General features: G+C 36.6%; 1 protein-coding gene across 1 annotated transcript in view; it reads left to right on the top strand.

Moving 5' to 3' along the window:
* Edil3 (EGF like and discoidin domains 3) overlaps positions 1 to 16,777 on the top strand; it is a 512,171-nt gene that overhangs the window by 368,933 nt on the left and 126,461 nt on the right. Inside the window, exon 9 of the mRNA XM_021180300.3 lies at positions 3,300 to 3,484. Coding sequence (XP_021035959.1) covers positions 3,300 to 3,484 — 185 coding nt within the window. The remainder of the gene's footprint in view (positions 1 to 3,299; positions 3,485 to 16,777) is intronic.

Below are 16,777 nucleotides of genomic sequence, written 5' to 3'. Positions count from 1 at the left end.
CCTCTCCCCGGCATTAACTTAACTCTTCTGTCCCCCGTGAACCCACACTTCTCCCTACCTGTCCCTCACTAGAATCTATTCCCTGGAAAGAGAAAATTCTGAGGATCTTCTTCAAGGGTTAAACTTCATACTTAATGTCTGTTTACCTCCTTATATCTATTTGTGTTACAGAAAAAAAATAATTCTAAGCAAATAGAATATGGTATTAAAATACCAGTATTTATGAACATTGAAAGAATTGAAAGTAAGTGTTCCATATCAGTGAAACTATCTTAAGTATCATGTGTATATATTCTACATTGCTGGTGTTTATTGTAGAATGATTTCACTGTCGTTAATTTATTTTAGCAAAGAGATTGTTTTGAACTATTTAGACCAGATTATTGACTGTCAGTAATTGTGAGCAGAATTATTGCCACAGAGAGTTTGTATTACATGTCACCGTATCACCAGAGGCCAGTGTCATCCCTAAGCCATTCATCATAAAGCAATCACAAGGAAGCCACAGTATGATGAGGTTTGCAGGAAGCCCTGTGGTTTTTTTTGTTGTTTAACATCACCTTCTCCAATCCGTCAGCCCTTTGATTCATGAGGATCAGCTTCTCATACATGACACCATTACACCCTTAAGGTGTAAATATATTTTGCTTTCAAGCTTGACAAGAAGTTACACCTGACACTTTACAGACTTTATTTTCTCAAAAGGAAGCAGTGCTCCATCTCCCCAGCCCCACAAATTGATTTTAAACTTGGGTGCAGAGAACAATCTATCTTGCTGACTGTTTTTAAAAAGGAGAATTTCACCATAGATATAATCAATGCTTATGTTAATACTTTACACACACACACTACATATAATGTTCATACTGGTAACAGAGTTAATTAATTTGTATTCATAAAATCACATGAATGAAACAGAAAATTTGTGAGATATTAAGTCCACTGCTAAATAATATAGCTGTGATTCTTGGAAATAAACATTGACATAATATTTTATAATATTCTAAGATATTTCTTTAGGGTTTGCAATACTGGAAGCTCAAGACCCAATTTCAGCAGTCTTAGATCTTTAATCTTGCCTAGAAGCAGCTAATCTCATTCAGACACTTGAAAGAAATATCTTTTACATTGTCTGAAAGAAAGCTTACTACATTTGGAAGCAGATAGATCATGATAATAATTAGAGGAATAAAACTCATTCTCCCATTCTTCTAATTAATAATTACTTAACATTTTTTCTTAGCTATGTACCGGACATCAGAATAGATATCAAGTAAACTGTGTGAGTAAAAAGAAATAGTAGAATACATTTCTTTTGTATTGAATTTTTCAGATATTTTATCACAACAAAATAAAAAGTAGCTATATTTTTTCACTGCACATCTTCTGCAAGCTAACTGAAAATTTTACAAAGATAAGTCTACAGCAGGGTCTAAGGGCAGGATCTAAATAGAAGAATTCAGAAATTTTTCATTCAGACAGTCCATATTACTTTGGAACTGTCTGAAGACAAGTATTATAATCATTATAGCTATTAGAACATTTTAGAATTTGGATTCTCTGTTAGGGAAACATTTTTTGTCAGAATTTGCATTTTAGTTTTAGTCCTTTGTTACCATTGGGTTAGGATGTAGGACTGTTGAATATGATTCTGACTAAGAAAACAGCCTTCCATGCCTCTTCTTGTCATTCACTGGAAATAAAGACAGAGGTACAGAATAAATGGAAGAGCCACAGGAAGGAAGAAACTGATTCAGATTGACCAGGGCAGACAGCAATTAGATAAAGTTGATTATTATTAGTGAAGAGATCTATGCTTTCTCTTAAAGCCTACACATAGAGTAATATATGTGGAATAGCAGTACCAGCTGTACTACTCTATTTGTCAGTCACTGATATACTGACACTTGGAGACACAGCATTTGTTTCTGCTGGAATGAGTTTTATGGAAATAGTAAGAAGAGCTAACTTTTGCTGAATGTTGATTATCTCATCAATGTTTCTAAATACTTAGTAGTTTATAAACTAATATCCTAAGATACCTATCCAAGATGGCTTCTACTGTTATTTTCGTTTTGAACCCTGAAACATAATTTAAATATATAATAGTTATAAGACCACACCTCCTATGAAGGAAAGACTAGTAGGGTATGCAAAGAACGGATGGGGTGAAGAAGTTCTAAATCCTTGGCAAAAATGTAGCAACTTTTAAAAGAAAGACTGGTTCACTGGACAATGTAATGAGAGATGCATGTCTCCTAGACAAACCTGGTAAGTTTTTAGCACAATCACACATGGACAGTAAATTTTCAATAACACACAAATCCAAATTTGGTAACACAATATAATTGGAAACACCTGTGATAAACTTGATAACCTTCCAAAAATATGGTAGTATTCAATGTTATTAAGTATTAATATGAGAATTTATGAAAAGAATAATAATGGTTTTATACATACACATATATAAATATTTATATTTATAACAGTAAGATACATACACCCACATACACTCTTATTATCTTAATCATTTTTCTACATTCCAATTCCACAGCTGTACAATGTCTGGCACATGATATATACTGAATAAATATTCCCTTCCTTCCTTATTTATGCCATATTTATGCCAGAATAATAAATGATTTAAATTAGAGTTGAGGATTTTAGCACATACTTTTCTTTCTACCACTTAAAGGTTAAATGAAGATTGCTGGAGTAAAGGCCAGCCTGACTGCAGTGTGAGATACTGTCTCTACACCATAAGAGCAGTGCTTATTTCTTAGACAACAAAATGCTGTCCAGTTTAGAATATGAGTGTGGAGCGATTTACAAAAATGACTCTGTACTGGGGGGAATTTCCATTGGCAATATTATGAAAACAAATAAAAGAAAACCAAATATACTTTATGAGAAAATGCCCCATTCTCCAAGACACAATAAAATTGTCGAAAACTAGGGAACAGTCTTGAGGCTTCCAGTAATGAGACAAGAGAGAGCATTTCAAAAATGTTTTCATTTTGCAAAATCATCTATCACAGAAAAGTAGTCTGAATTGTCTGTCTTGTTTTCAATTTTTCCAAAATATATTCAGACAAAATAACTCGAAATGGCTATCTTGTTTTTCTATTTTATTTCAGATTTATTTCTGATTAGAGGTCTTTGTTTTTTTAATTTAGATGTCCTCTCTTTGGGGGAATGAATAGCATTATATCCTATCTTCTCTTGCCAATCTGAAATGAACAAGGAAAGTTCCAGGATGATAAATTGTTTTCTTCATAGTGATCTTCTTAATCTACCAGGCTGTTCGGAACCTTTGGGGATGAAATCAGGGCATATACAAGACTACCAGATCACTGCCTCCAGCGTCTTCAGAACACTCAACATGGACATGTTTACTTGGGAACCAAGGAAAGCCAGGCTGGACAAGCAAGGCAAAGTAAATGCCTGGACTTCCGGCCATAACGACCAGTCACAATGGTTACAGGTAATAGTCTGAGACTGCTTCATCATCCACCATTCTTGTGCATTAAAAGATTTCTGAGTTGCTATCTGCATGTCAGAATCATCATTTTAGACTGTTTTTAGTATGCTTTCGTATTTTACTTTGCCAAACTAGGAAAACAGAAATTTCATATGAAATTATTTCTCTGGCCTGTCTCCACTCTGCACTGACTTATAGATGGAGGCTGGGTACAAGTTGGCTGGGTAAATTGTACCAGATCACTCTGAACATGCTAGATATCATTTGAGACAATCTATTTTCTATGTTTTATCTGTTCTGATGGTTTGTATTATATTTGATTTTGAAAATTAGCATCAGAATCCAAAGATATTGAAATCACGCCACTGACCTGCAGGAAGTCTCATGATATCATGATTCATGACAAAGTATCTCTTTACCTGTGGTTTCTAAGCAATGTGATAATTTGATTACACTGTCATACCATTAACTTATAAAAGAAAAATGTAGATTCTTTAGAGTCTGTTTACAACTTGCAATTAAATAAGATTACATGTAATTCCTTTGAAAGCCAACCTCCTGAAATACTTTTATTTGTGAGATACCGTTATGCATGCATAGTTTTGTTAATGTCTCTTGTAACAACAGAAACATGGTGGCTGAATTTCGTAAAGAGGATTCTTTGATGGACATAAACTCCTCCTTAATTTGCTGCTTGATCAGTGAGTTTAGAAATGTGTGATAAGCCATGGTAGGTCTGTAAACCACCACCACCACCACCACAAAAAAAAAAAAAATCACTTAAACAACAAATGTTAATCCTTACAAAGTCACATTTGTCCTTTCTAAGGTCCCCTGAAATTTCTAATATGCTTTTTCAGTTTTCTCCTTGGGTTTTACAACATTATATTCCCACCATTAGAAATACTCAATTTTATACACCATTTTTGATTGGTTTGTTTGGGTTATTTTTTTTTTGTGATTAATTTTTTGAGTTTATATACGTGTGTGTGTGTGTGTGTGTATTGGATATTAGCCCTCAATCAGATGTGCAGTTAGTGAAGATTTTTTTTCCCAATCAGTAGGTTTCTGATTTGTCTTATCTACTATGACTTTTGCCTTACACAAACATTCCAGTTTTATGAGGTCCCATTTATCAATTGTTGATCTTAGAGCATGAGCCATTGGAGTTCTGTTTGGGAAATTTCCCCCTGTGCCAATGAGTTCAAGGCTCTATCCAACTTTCTCTTCTATTATATTCAGTGTATTTGGTTTTATGTTGAGGTCCTTGATCCACTTGGACTCGAGCTTTCTACAAATTTTCTACATATTTTGACAAATATGAGTCTATTTTCATTCTTCTAAATACAGACAGCCAGTTAGACCAGCACCATTTATTTACGATGCTTTCTTTTTTCCATTGTATGTTTTTGGTGTCTTTGTCAAAGATCAAATAACTGTGTGGTTTTATTTCTGGGTCTTCAATTCTATTCCATTGATCAACATGTCTGTCTCTGTACCAATAAGATACAGTTTTTATCATTATTGCTCAGTAGTAAAGCTTGAGGTCAGGGATGGTGATTCCCCCAGCTGTTCTTTTACTGTTAAGTATTGTTTTGGCTATTCTGGTTTTTCACCTTTCCAGATGAATTTGTGAATTGCTCTTTCCATGTTTTCGATGAATTGTGTTGGGATTTTGATGGGGATTGCATTGAATCTATAGATTGCCTTTGGTAGGATGGTCATTTTTACTATGTTACTTCTGCCAATCCATGAGCATGAGAGATCTCTCCATTTTCTGAGATCTTTGATTTCTTTCTTGAGAGACTTGAAATTATTGTCATACAGGTATTTGAGTTGTTTGGTTAGAGTTCCCCAAGAATTCATAACTGAGGAATCTTGAATGCCTGAGAAACACCTAAAGAAATCTTCAAAGTCCTTAGTGATCAGAGAAATGCAAATCAAAACAACCCTGAGATTCTACCTTACACTATTCAGAATGGCTAAGATCAAAACCACAGGTGACAACACATGTTGGAGAGGATGTGGAGAAAGAGAAACACTCCTCCACTGCTCGTGGGATTGCAAAATGATACAACCACTCTGGAAATCAATCTAGAGGTTCCCCAGAAAATTGGAAATAGATCTACCTGAAGATCCAGCTATACTACTTATTTGGGAATATACTCAAAAGATACCCCAACTTGCCACAGGGGCACATGTTCTACTATGTTCACAGCATCCTTACTCATCATAGCCAGAAGCTGGAAACAATCTAGATGTCCTACCTCAGAAGAAGGGATACAGAAAATGTGGTTCATTTACACAATGGGATACTACTCAGCTATTAATTGTAAGGACATCCTAGCTTTTGCAGGCAAATGGATGGAACTAGAAAATATCATCCTGAGTGAGGTAACTCAGACCCAAAAGGACATGCATGAATTACAAGGAAGGAAATGGAGAGGAGCCTGAGGAAAGAAGGTCCAACAACAGGCCCAAAGTTGGATCCAGCTTAAGGGGAGGTCCCAAGGCCTGACACTATTACTGAGGCTATGAAGAGCTCACAAAAATGGGCCTAGAATGACAGTACTCTGGAAGACCCAACAAGCAGCTGAATGAATCAAATGCAATTATTTGCACCCAACTGATGGACAGAAGCAGCTGACTCCTATTGTTGAATTAGGGAAGGCTGAAAGAAACTGAAGAGATGGGTGATTCTGTAGGAAGACCAGCAGTCTTAATTAATCTGGACCCCACGATCTCTCAAACACTGGACCACCAAACAGACAGCTTACACCAGCTGATATGAGGCCCCCAACATATATACAGTAGAGGACTTGAAGGTGTGTGTTCATTCAGAGAGGATGAACCCTCAAGAGACTGGAGGCCTCATGGAGTGTAGAGGTCAGGTGGGATGGGGGCATTCACGTGGAGATAGAGTGGGGTGGGGAGAAGGTGTGGGATGTGGACCAGTTGGAGGGTGGATGGGGAGGAGTAGGGAATGGAATATGGAGTGTAAAGGATAAATTACAAATTAAATTAAATTAAAAAAACTCAATTTTTTCTTTAAATTTTACTTGACCCATTATTTAGTTACAAACATACATAGTTATATATGAGTTTCTCTTACTATTTTTATTTTAAATCAGGAGTGTAATTTCTGTTTTTACTATATCATCCAAAATGCTGTTCTCATCTAGCCAATAGCATTAGATTAAATCCCTTAAGTAACTAGTGACTTTATGTAGTGTACTCCTGACACCTCTCCTATACTTAAGCATCAACACACTTCAGTCTATGAAGATGTTACTTGTTTCTTAGAGTTCTTCTTTAAATTGACTTACCAGCTTCTGGCTATTATAAATAAGGCTGCTATGAACATAGTGGAGCATGTGTCCGTCTTACCTGTTGGGACATCCTCTGGATATATGCCCAGGAGAGGTATTGCTGGATCCTCTGGTAGTACTATCTCCAATTTTCTAAGGAACCGCCAGATGATTTCCAGAGTGGTTGTACAAGCTTGCAATCCCACCAACAATGGAGGAGTGTTCCTCTTTCTCCACATCCTCGCCAGCATCTGCTGTCACCTGATATTTTGATCTTAGCCATTCTGAGTGGTGTGAGGTGGAATCTCAGGGTTGTTTTGATTTGCATTTCCCTGATGATTAAGGATGTTGAACCTTTTTTCAGGAGCTTCTCTGCCATTCGGTATTCCTCAGGTGAGAATTCTTTGTTCAGTTCTAAGAAACCAGATGCCCCTCATCAGAGGAATGGATACAGAAAATGTGGTACATTTACACAATGGAGTACTACTCAGCTATTAAAAAGAATGAATTTATGAAATTCCTAGGCAAATGGATGGACCTGGAGGGCATCATCCTGAGTGAGGTAACACAATCACAAAGGAACTCACACAATATGTACTCACTGATAAGTGGATATTAGCCCAAAACTTAGGATACCCAAGATATAAGATACAATTTGCTAAATGCATGAAACTCATGAAGAATGAAGACCAAAGTGGGGACACTGTGACCCTTCTTAGAATTGGAAACAAAACACCCATGGAAGGAGTTACAGAGATAAAGTTTGGAGCTGAGATGAAAGGATGGACCATCTAGAGACTGCCATATCCAGGGATCCATCCCATAATCAGCCTCCAAACGCTGACACCATTGCATACACTAGCAAGATTTTGCTGAAAGGTCCCAGATATAGCTGTCTCTTGTGAGACTATGCCGGGGCCTAGCAAACTCAGAAGTGGATGTTCACAGTCAGCTATTGGATAGATCACAGGGCTCCCAATGGAGAAGCTAGAGAAAGTACCCAAGGAGCTAAAGGGATCTGCAACCCTATAGGTGGAACAACATTCTGAACTGACCAGTATCCCGGAGCTCTTGAGTATAGCTGCATATGTATCAAAAGATGGCCTAGTCGGCCATCATTGGAAAGAGGACCATTGGACACACAAACTTTATATGCCCCAGTACAGGGGAATGCCAGGGCCAAAAATGGGAATGGGTGGGTAGGGAAGTGGGGGGGCGAGGGTATGGGGGACTTTTGGGAGAGCATTGGAAATGTAATTGAGGAAAATACGTAATAACAAAAAAAGAAAGAAAAAATAAATTGACTTACATAACAGCAAACTTAATTTTCTTCTTTCATGAGGTTGTTAAATGTTCCTTGTTGTCATTGCCCCACATCCACTGGTTCTCCTTTCATTAATGTCTCTCTTATCTATGCCAAGGCCATAGATTTACTGGTTTACCAATGACTGGTATTTAAACTACTGAAATGAAGACCATTTTATCTTGAAATTATGACCATTCTTCTAATCCTTACTTATAGTACGAATCCAATTCTTTCTGTAACTTTCTGATCTTAGTCATTCCTATTTCTTGAGTTTCTCTTGAAGCTCATTAACAATATTCTTACTGTCTAATCTAATTCTTTAAAAGAAAAATCTGTTTTTTTTATTTTTCTATTAGGTATTTTCTTCATTTACATTTCCAATGCTGTCCCAAAAGTCCCCCATACCCTCCCCCCTCCAACTCCCCTACCCACACACTTCCACTTCTTGGCCCTGGCATTCCCCTGTATTGAGGCATATAAAGTTTGCAAGACCAAGGGGCCTCTCTTCCCAATGATGGCCTAGTAGGCCATCTTCTGCTACACATGCAGCTAGAGACATGAGCTCTGGTGGTACTGGTTAGTTCATATTGTTGTTCCACCTATAGGGTTGCAGACCCCTTTAGCCCCTTCGGTTCTTTCTCTAACTCCTCCATTGGGGGCCCTGTGATCTATCCAATAGCTGCCTGTGAGCATCCACTTCTGTGTTTGCTAGGCCCAAGAATAGCCTCACAAGAGACAGCTATATCTGGGTCCTTTCACCAAAATCTTGCTAGTGTATGCAATGGTGTCAGCGTTTGGAGGCTGATTATGGGATGGAACCCCGGGTGTGGCAGTCTCTACATGGTCCATCCTTTCGTCTCAGCTCCAAACTTTCTCCAAACTAACTCCTTCCATGGGTGTTTTGTTCCAAATTCTAAGAAGGGGCAAAGTGTCCACACTTTGGTCTTCATTATTCTTGAGCTTCATGTGTTTTGCAAATTGTATCATGTATCTTGGCTATTCTAAGTTTCTGGGCTAATATCCACTTATCATTGAGTACATGTCATGTGAGTTCTTTTGTGATTGGGTTACCTCACTCAGGATGATGCCCTCCAGGTCCATCCATTTGCCTAGGAATTTCATAAATTCATTCTTTTTAATAGCTGAGTAGTACTCCATTGTGTAAATGTACCACATTTTCTGTATCCATTCCTCTGTTGAGGGACATCTGAGTTCTTTCCAGCTTCTGGCAATTATAAATAAGACTGCTATGAACATAGTGGTGCATGTGTCTTTCTTACCAGTTGGAACAGCTTCTGGATATATGCCCAGGAGATGTATTGCAGAATCCTCCAGTAGTACTATGTCCAATTTTTTGAGGAACCTCCAGACTGATTTCCAGAGTGGTTGTACAAGCTTGCAATCCCACCAATAATGGAGAAGTGTTTCTCTTTCTCCACATCCTTGCCAGCATCTGCTGTCACCTGAATTTTTGATCTTAGCCATTCTGAGTGGTGTGATGTGGAATCTCAGGGTTCTTTTAATTTGCACTTCCCTGATGATTAAGGATGCTGAACATTTTTTCAGGTGCTTCTCAGCCATTCAGTATTCCTCTAGTGAGAATTCTTTGTTTAGCTCTGAGCCCCATTTTTAATGGGGTTATTTGATTTTCTGGAGTCCACCTTCTTGAGTTCTTTATATAAATTGGATATTAGTCCTCTATCTGAATTAGGAAAGGTAAAGATCCTTTCCCAATCTGTTGGTGGACTTTTTGTCTTATTGATGGTGTCTTTTGTCTTACAGAAGCTTTGCAATTTTATGAGGTCCCATTTGTCGATTCTCGATCTTACAGCACAAGCCATTGCTGTTCTATTCAGGAATTTTTTTCCCTGTGCCCATATCTTCAAGGCTCTTCTCTACTTTCTCCTCTCTCTGGTTTTATGTGGAGTTCCTTGATCCACTTAGATTTGATCTTAGTACAAGGAGATAGGAATGGATTAATTCGCATTCTTCTACATGATAACAGCCAGTTGTGCCAGTACCATTTGTTGAAAATGCTGTCCTTTTTCCACTGGATGGTTTTAGTTCCCTTGTCTAAGATTAAGTGACCATAGGTGTGTGGGAAAATCTGTTTTTAAATCATAATATGTGAGTGTGTGAGTTGGACATTTGTTTCTGTGTGTATGCTAAAATGCAATTTTCAATTGCTTTGCCTAGGCCTAAGAATAAAATATAGATTTCTAATACAGTCTAAAATCTTTCCCTAGTTTGTCCTCATTCATCTTTTACCATACTCATTTTAATTTCCTCAAGTTCCTCAAACTTAACACCATCTGGCTCTCCCTGTTCTATTATAAATTTAATCTTCGTAAAGAAAAGGAGAACACAAAATCATCACCTTTGGTCGTCGCTTATTATAGAGAGGCCTGTCTGTTGACTTTGCTCTAATTGTATCTGATCTAGAATCTCCCTATGTACATTAGTCTTACATTCTCATGGGTGAATATCTTCCCAGATATCTATGGGTGCTACAGATCACACTGAATCTATATATGGATATCTCCCAATATGCTTTGCAGTACTGTCAATGAGTGAAAGTACTAAATCTGATCTGTCTTTGTTTTGTGCTGTGGTTCCTCCTTTTCATCATTCTTCTTGCATCTGCGTATACTTTGAGAGTAAAGTAAATATTACTTGAACAAAATAATTTCAACATAGTGACAGGTAATATAATCAACAGGAGTAATGACTAATGAGCAGGTAGCACACACAGAATAGATACACTCAACAAGGACATGACTCATGTATTGAGCAAAGTATATGTCAGCTCAAAAGCTCATGGCAACACTCAAGGAGGATTGCTACTTAAGAGCAGTGAAATATTTATTTCTGGACTTTCTACTTAATACTTTAATATTGGATTGGTTATGTATGACTGGAACAAGAGGAAGGAAAGCAATAGAAAATAAGACTGTTGCTTTACTGTGACTTCAGCAATACCCTCACTGTAGTAATATTAAGCAATTTTGAAGTTGTTATCCCATGCTAGATTGTTAGCTTCAGAATGTCTGGTATATTGTAGTGACTATCGGCTTTCTCAGCTTGTACTCCAGCAACTAATCAATAAAATAATGGATACTGACATGTATAAGATATGTTATGATGACTTGTTTCATGGAGATATTTATTTGGAGAGAAATTGAAGCAATGTATTTTGCTCTGTACAGTATATATTTGATCCTCAGTATTAAAAAAAAGTCAACTGTTACATATTTTAAAATCATTATTCTAGGTATCAGGTATATTAGGTAAGAATTTTTCCCTTGAATAACAACTGCATACCTAAATTTATCAGTAAGATTTTAAATGTGTGTGTGTGTGTGTGTGTGTGTAAATCAAAGATTAAGCTTCTAAAACACAATAATAGAACGTGTCTTTTCAAATTTGAACTGTGAATAAACTATGAACAATGTCTATTACCTTCCTTAGGATTAACAATGATAAAGATAGACTAATTTTGACATTTGGCTATAAAATATTTAAAATTGTTAAGCATCCAAGTATTTTCTAAGATATTCTGATTATGAGTAAGATTATTCATGATTCATCAAACCTTGTAGAGTTGAAAACTATTACACATACAAATAGCAACTTAGACAGATGGGTATATTCTAGAAATACACACACAAAGGAATGGCTAAAGGCAAATTTCTTTAGAAAGATAAAAATAAAATAAATATATTTACATGAGTAGATTTGTGAGTTTTTAGAGCAAACCTCCATCTATCATTTTGTTTAAGATGTCTTCTTAAAGGATCTTGCACACTGGCATTGATTTATTCTCTAGATGACATATTTTCTGTCAATTCTGAGACCACTTCTTCAAGTAGATATCTAATTTTTATCATGTCAAAACATATCCTGACTCTCTAAGGAAAAATAAACTGACAACTTATATAATTTATTTATTTTTCTGGCATTGTGCAATGAAAACCTTCCAGAATGGGAGTATTTTCCCATGTTTTCTACTTAAGAAAATGTGATCTATCCACTGCACAGAGGGAGACAGCATTGGTGCTGGTGTTTAGTTGGATGTGTGATTAATTTTTTATAAAAGAAAAAATGTATATGGCAATTTTTTGAGTAGTTGACACACAGACTACATTTTATCTTTAAATGAGGTTTCTGAAATAATCAGTTTAGTTGTATTTTTAAATGTAATCCATCAATGGTGAGCAATAACTCTTCAGAAAGGAAGCCATTCTGTCTTCTCAATTTTCTTCCTTCATTGCTCATCCTTTCTAAATTAAGTTTTAAACAAGTTACTTTCATATATGAGCAACACATGAATGAGTTTTATTCAAGCTTAATGTTTTGTTGTAAGTTAATCAAATAGTACTTATAAATGAAATTTATTGTAAGTTAATCCCACCAAATACATATTTCATTTAATTATGATATGTTAGACAGAATTTTTATGCAATCCTTTAGGAATTCCTATGCTTTAAATATATCTTCAATATGCAATGCTTATCAGTCCTCTAATGACCTTGCCTGTGTCTCCTTTGACATTGCACCGTCTGGATCACTCAAGCAGATTCTGCTGTCTTAGTGTTTCATCTGTGAAAATCATAACTGATAAACTTCTTGAATTACTGTTCATCAGGAATCCTTATGAAGGTTCTACCTAAAAATAACAAAACTGTGTTTAGGTTCACAGTCAACTTCCATGGAAGCATTTCTCCGAGTTCCTAACCAATGGTCTTCTACCATGCTGTGGTCCTAAACTTGACTACATAATCATAACTTTGTACAAAAAGCCCCACTAAGATGGTTTCCAGGCCTGTCTGTAGTGGCAGAGGCAGCAGAACCTCTGACTTCATGATCAACCTGATCTACAGAGCAAGTTCCAGGACAACCAGGGCTATACATAGAAACCATTTCTCAAAGACTAAAAACAAAGACAAAACAAAAACAAATGAACAAACCAACAAAAATGATGGCTTGAGTAGCCCATCCAAAGTTAAAAGATAGTTTCTGCTTCCTAAAACGCTCACTGAAGATCCTATGGTAATAATACCTGATTTGTGGATATTTCTCACTCATAATTGTATTATATCAAAATCTTTCCCGAGAGAGAGAGAGAGAGAGAGAGAGAGAGAGAGAGAGAGAGAGAGAGAGAGAGAGAGAATGAATTCAGAATTCTTTGGCATTGGGCCCTACAATTCCACATTTGATTAGTTGTGACTTTCTGTAATGGTTTCCATTTATCACAGAGAAATTTCCTCAATAAGGAATGAGCACTACACTTGCCTCTGTTATTAGGAAACATATTTAGAATATACTTAGATGTTTAGTAACGTGGTGATTATAGGTTGTCCTCTAACATCTATGATTTTACCAGCCCTGGGAAATTGTCTATTTTTCCAGAACAAGGCATACTTTTACTCTTAAATCCACTTGCAGAACTTTTGGTTTCTGCCAAGATAGGTGTGTCATTAATGCAGCCTTGCAGTTACCATGCCATGCTGGTCACCGTTGTGGTTCATTGGCACCATGGCTGTGCAAGACTCTTGGTTGTTTCCCTCCTCCTGATACTAAGAAAGCTATTCCATAGGAAGGAGGCATTCAGGTAAATTCCACCCAGCTCAGAAGCATCTGAAGTGTGAAGAGTATTAAGCAATTACTGAAGGATTTTCTTGGGCATCTCTGATTAGACACCCAAATGACATCTTTCCAGCTGTTAGCATTTGGGTAAATGGTCTTTGCCTTTTGGAGGGACCATTTGTCAGTCCAGATGAGAACATTTTTATTTAAACTGTATGAGTATATTTATAAACAGTCTTTAGTATATTAGAGGTTAATTTTTAAGTAAATAATGAACAATGAGAATCTTAATGATTCTTTTCAAATATCTTTCTATTTTTTTATATTTTTCATCTTCCTCCATGGCTAGAGTCTATTTATTTTTCTTATTTCCTTAGATCAGGTCATGCGCATCCATATATTTTCTTCTGTATTACCATGAACCTCCACCTCAGCAATTGTCCTTTTACCCTCCTGGCTTCTGAAGTTATTCAAAGGCTTATATTCACATCTTAAGATTTGAAGCTAGGTACCTCAGAGAAGAAACAATATGTGATTTGCTCTTTCTGTGTCTGAGTTACCTTGCTAAAACAACTCCTGCACTAGCAGCTTAGAGACCATTGAGGATAGAGGAGCAGAAAGATTGCAACAGCCAGAGGACCAACAAGTTTGTATCTCCTAGGAAGGCCAGAATTTGTACTCATAAGTCTCACAAACATGGCTGCCTGAACACAAGCTAAACAAGGACAAATAGGCATGTCAAAGTAGACAGAGAAAGACAGCATAGACCTCAACCCTACTCAGTGAACCTCAGGCAATTACTTAGCAATACTCAGAGTTGAAGAAATAGTCTTCCTCATGTAAGAGCATAATTGGTTATCCAAGACCAACCCTTAAACCATACATAGAAGTAATAGGAAGGAAAGGAGAATGTAAAATAATATTTTTAAATTAAAATAAGAAGTAATTAAAAAGTATTTCAATTCCATTTTGGTTTCATATTTTAAAAACCTCACCATAAGTTTGTATAGTTAGATTTCAGTAAAGGAGTTGAAAGCCATGTTGGATTCTAAGTTTAATTAAGAGAAATTACAGAACCACTGTCTCATAATGCCTTCCTGTAGTTTTTATAACATTTAGATGTCAATGTAGACACTTCCAAGTTCAATAAAATATGAAGACATGCATTCTAGTTAGTCATGTGTCACCTCAACACAAGGCAGAGTCATCCAGTAAGATACTTCAAATAAGAAAATGACTGAATCACATTGGCCTATAGGCAAGTCTGTGAGCGGTTTTCTTGATGATTGAGGTGGAATGGACCAGACCACTATAGGTAGTGCATCCCTAGGACAGGTGGTCAAAACAAAACAACAAAAACAAGAACAAAACAAAACAAAACAAACAAAACAAAACAACCTGAGCAACATCTGGAGAGAAACAAGCTATTGAGCAGTAAGCAGCACTCCTCCATGGCTTCTTCCTGAGTTTCTGCTTCCATATTCTTGCCTTGAGTCCCTTCCCTGACTTCCCTAAAAGATAGACTGTGAAATGGAAGTATAAGCTGCCAAGGACCAGCCTCAGCTTGGAAGGAAGTTCTGAGAAAGGGCTGTCTGGGAGTGGTGAAACAAATGACTTGAGGTCAAACCATGGGTCCAAGCTAGAGGCCTATGTTCTGCTTGAGACAGTTTCCAGATTGCTTTCTCTCTATTGTACTTTCTCTGGAAATCTCCAGACAACTCTCTCTATATATATATTTTCTGCTTGAGACAGTTCTCAAAGCAGTTCTCTCTTGCTATTCTGAAATATTCTCTGAATAGATCATTCCTTGCAGACCATAAACCCAGTCATTTATTTTACATATCAACCAGTCATTTATTCCTGGTTGCCTATTGATTATCCAATGAATCTGCATCCTGTGACCCCAGCCCTATGATTCTTAGGAGACAGCAAGCACACATTCTCTTGTACCACTGCAAAGGAATTCAGAGATCTGACTGCCTCTATTAAGCACAGATGATAATCTAACTGGGTGAGACCCCACCCTGAAATTACCATTTCTACCATACCTGGACCTAACCTTGCTCTGTCCCAGGCCAACCCTGAACTCAGGAATCTGTCTGCCTTTGTAAGCCTAAACAAACAAACAAACAAACACACAAACATACAAACAAACAAAAGAAAAAACTTAGCTGGGTAGGATCTCCTATGATCACCAATTCCTAAATCTCTTTATCTCTTTTTTTTTAGTATCTTTCTGACAAATTGGCTCTCAGGACAGCTGCTTTGTTCCTTTGTATTTGTGAAGCCTATTTTGTAATTCACATTGCATCCTTTTTTTTTTGAGAAATTATATATTTTTGAAACCACATTCTTTCTCACAGTCTTAAGAGATATCCTGAAGGTCCCAGCATTTACTATTTTGCTGAGATATTAACACACCTTCATGTCCTGGACTCATTCTGTCTCTGGTTATCATGGAGTCATTAACACTAACAGGGAGGACATTCCTTGAAGGAGAAACATAAAATATGTACATTATTATACAAACAACCCTTAAACCCACAGAAGTCATGACACTCTCATGGAAACCAACAACTGTTGCCCCTGCCTGAGGGCAGGAACCATGTCATTCTGTTCCTACCAAGGCCATGCCAGACTTGGAAATAATCCAAATAAATCCTTTCTTCCCCAGGTTGCTTTTAGTTAAAATGGTTTAACAGAGCAACAGAAAAAATAAATTAGGATAGTGTGTGTTTGGGGGTGGGGTGTCTATGTGTGTGTCTGTGTGGTATGTGTGTATGAGGGTCTTTGTATGTGTATGTATGTATGTATGTATGTATGTATGTATGTATGTATGTGTTTGTGTGTGTGTGCATGTTTGTGTTTCTCCAATGTAGAATTTCAAGATAAGTGTTGAAATGCAAGGCAAAATACATTTAAACAAATAATAAACTACAAATAGTGTTAATTAATATCATAGATTGGCATTCATAAAATGAATAAATTTAAAAATAAGTAAATAAAACAGTGTATTTACTTAAGAGATTTTTCAACATTTTACCTAAAAATTTTAATAATAGATATTAATAATTTAAAATGCATATTGTGTTCATT

The sequence above is a fragment of the Mus caroli genome, unplaced genomic scaffold, assembly GCF_978045245.1.
Source record: "Mus caroli unplaced genomic scaffold, Mus_caroli_1 scaffold_15, whole genome shotgun sequence".
NCBI lineage: Eukaryota > Metazoa > Chordata > Mammalia > Rodentia > Muridae > Mus > Mus caroli.
Note: the sequence above shows the minus strand (reverse complement) of the source record. Positions and strands in the feature narration are given on the sequence as shown.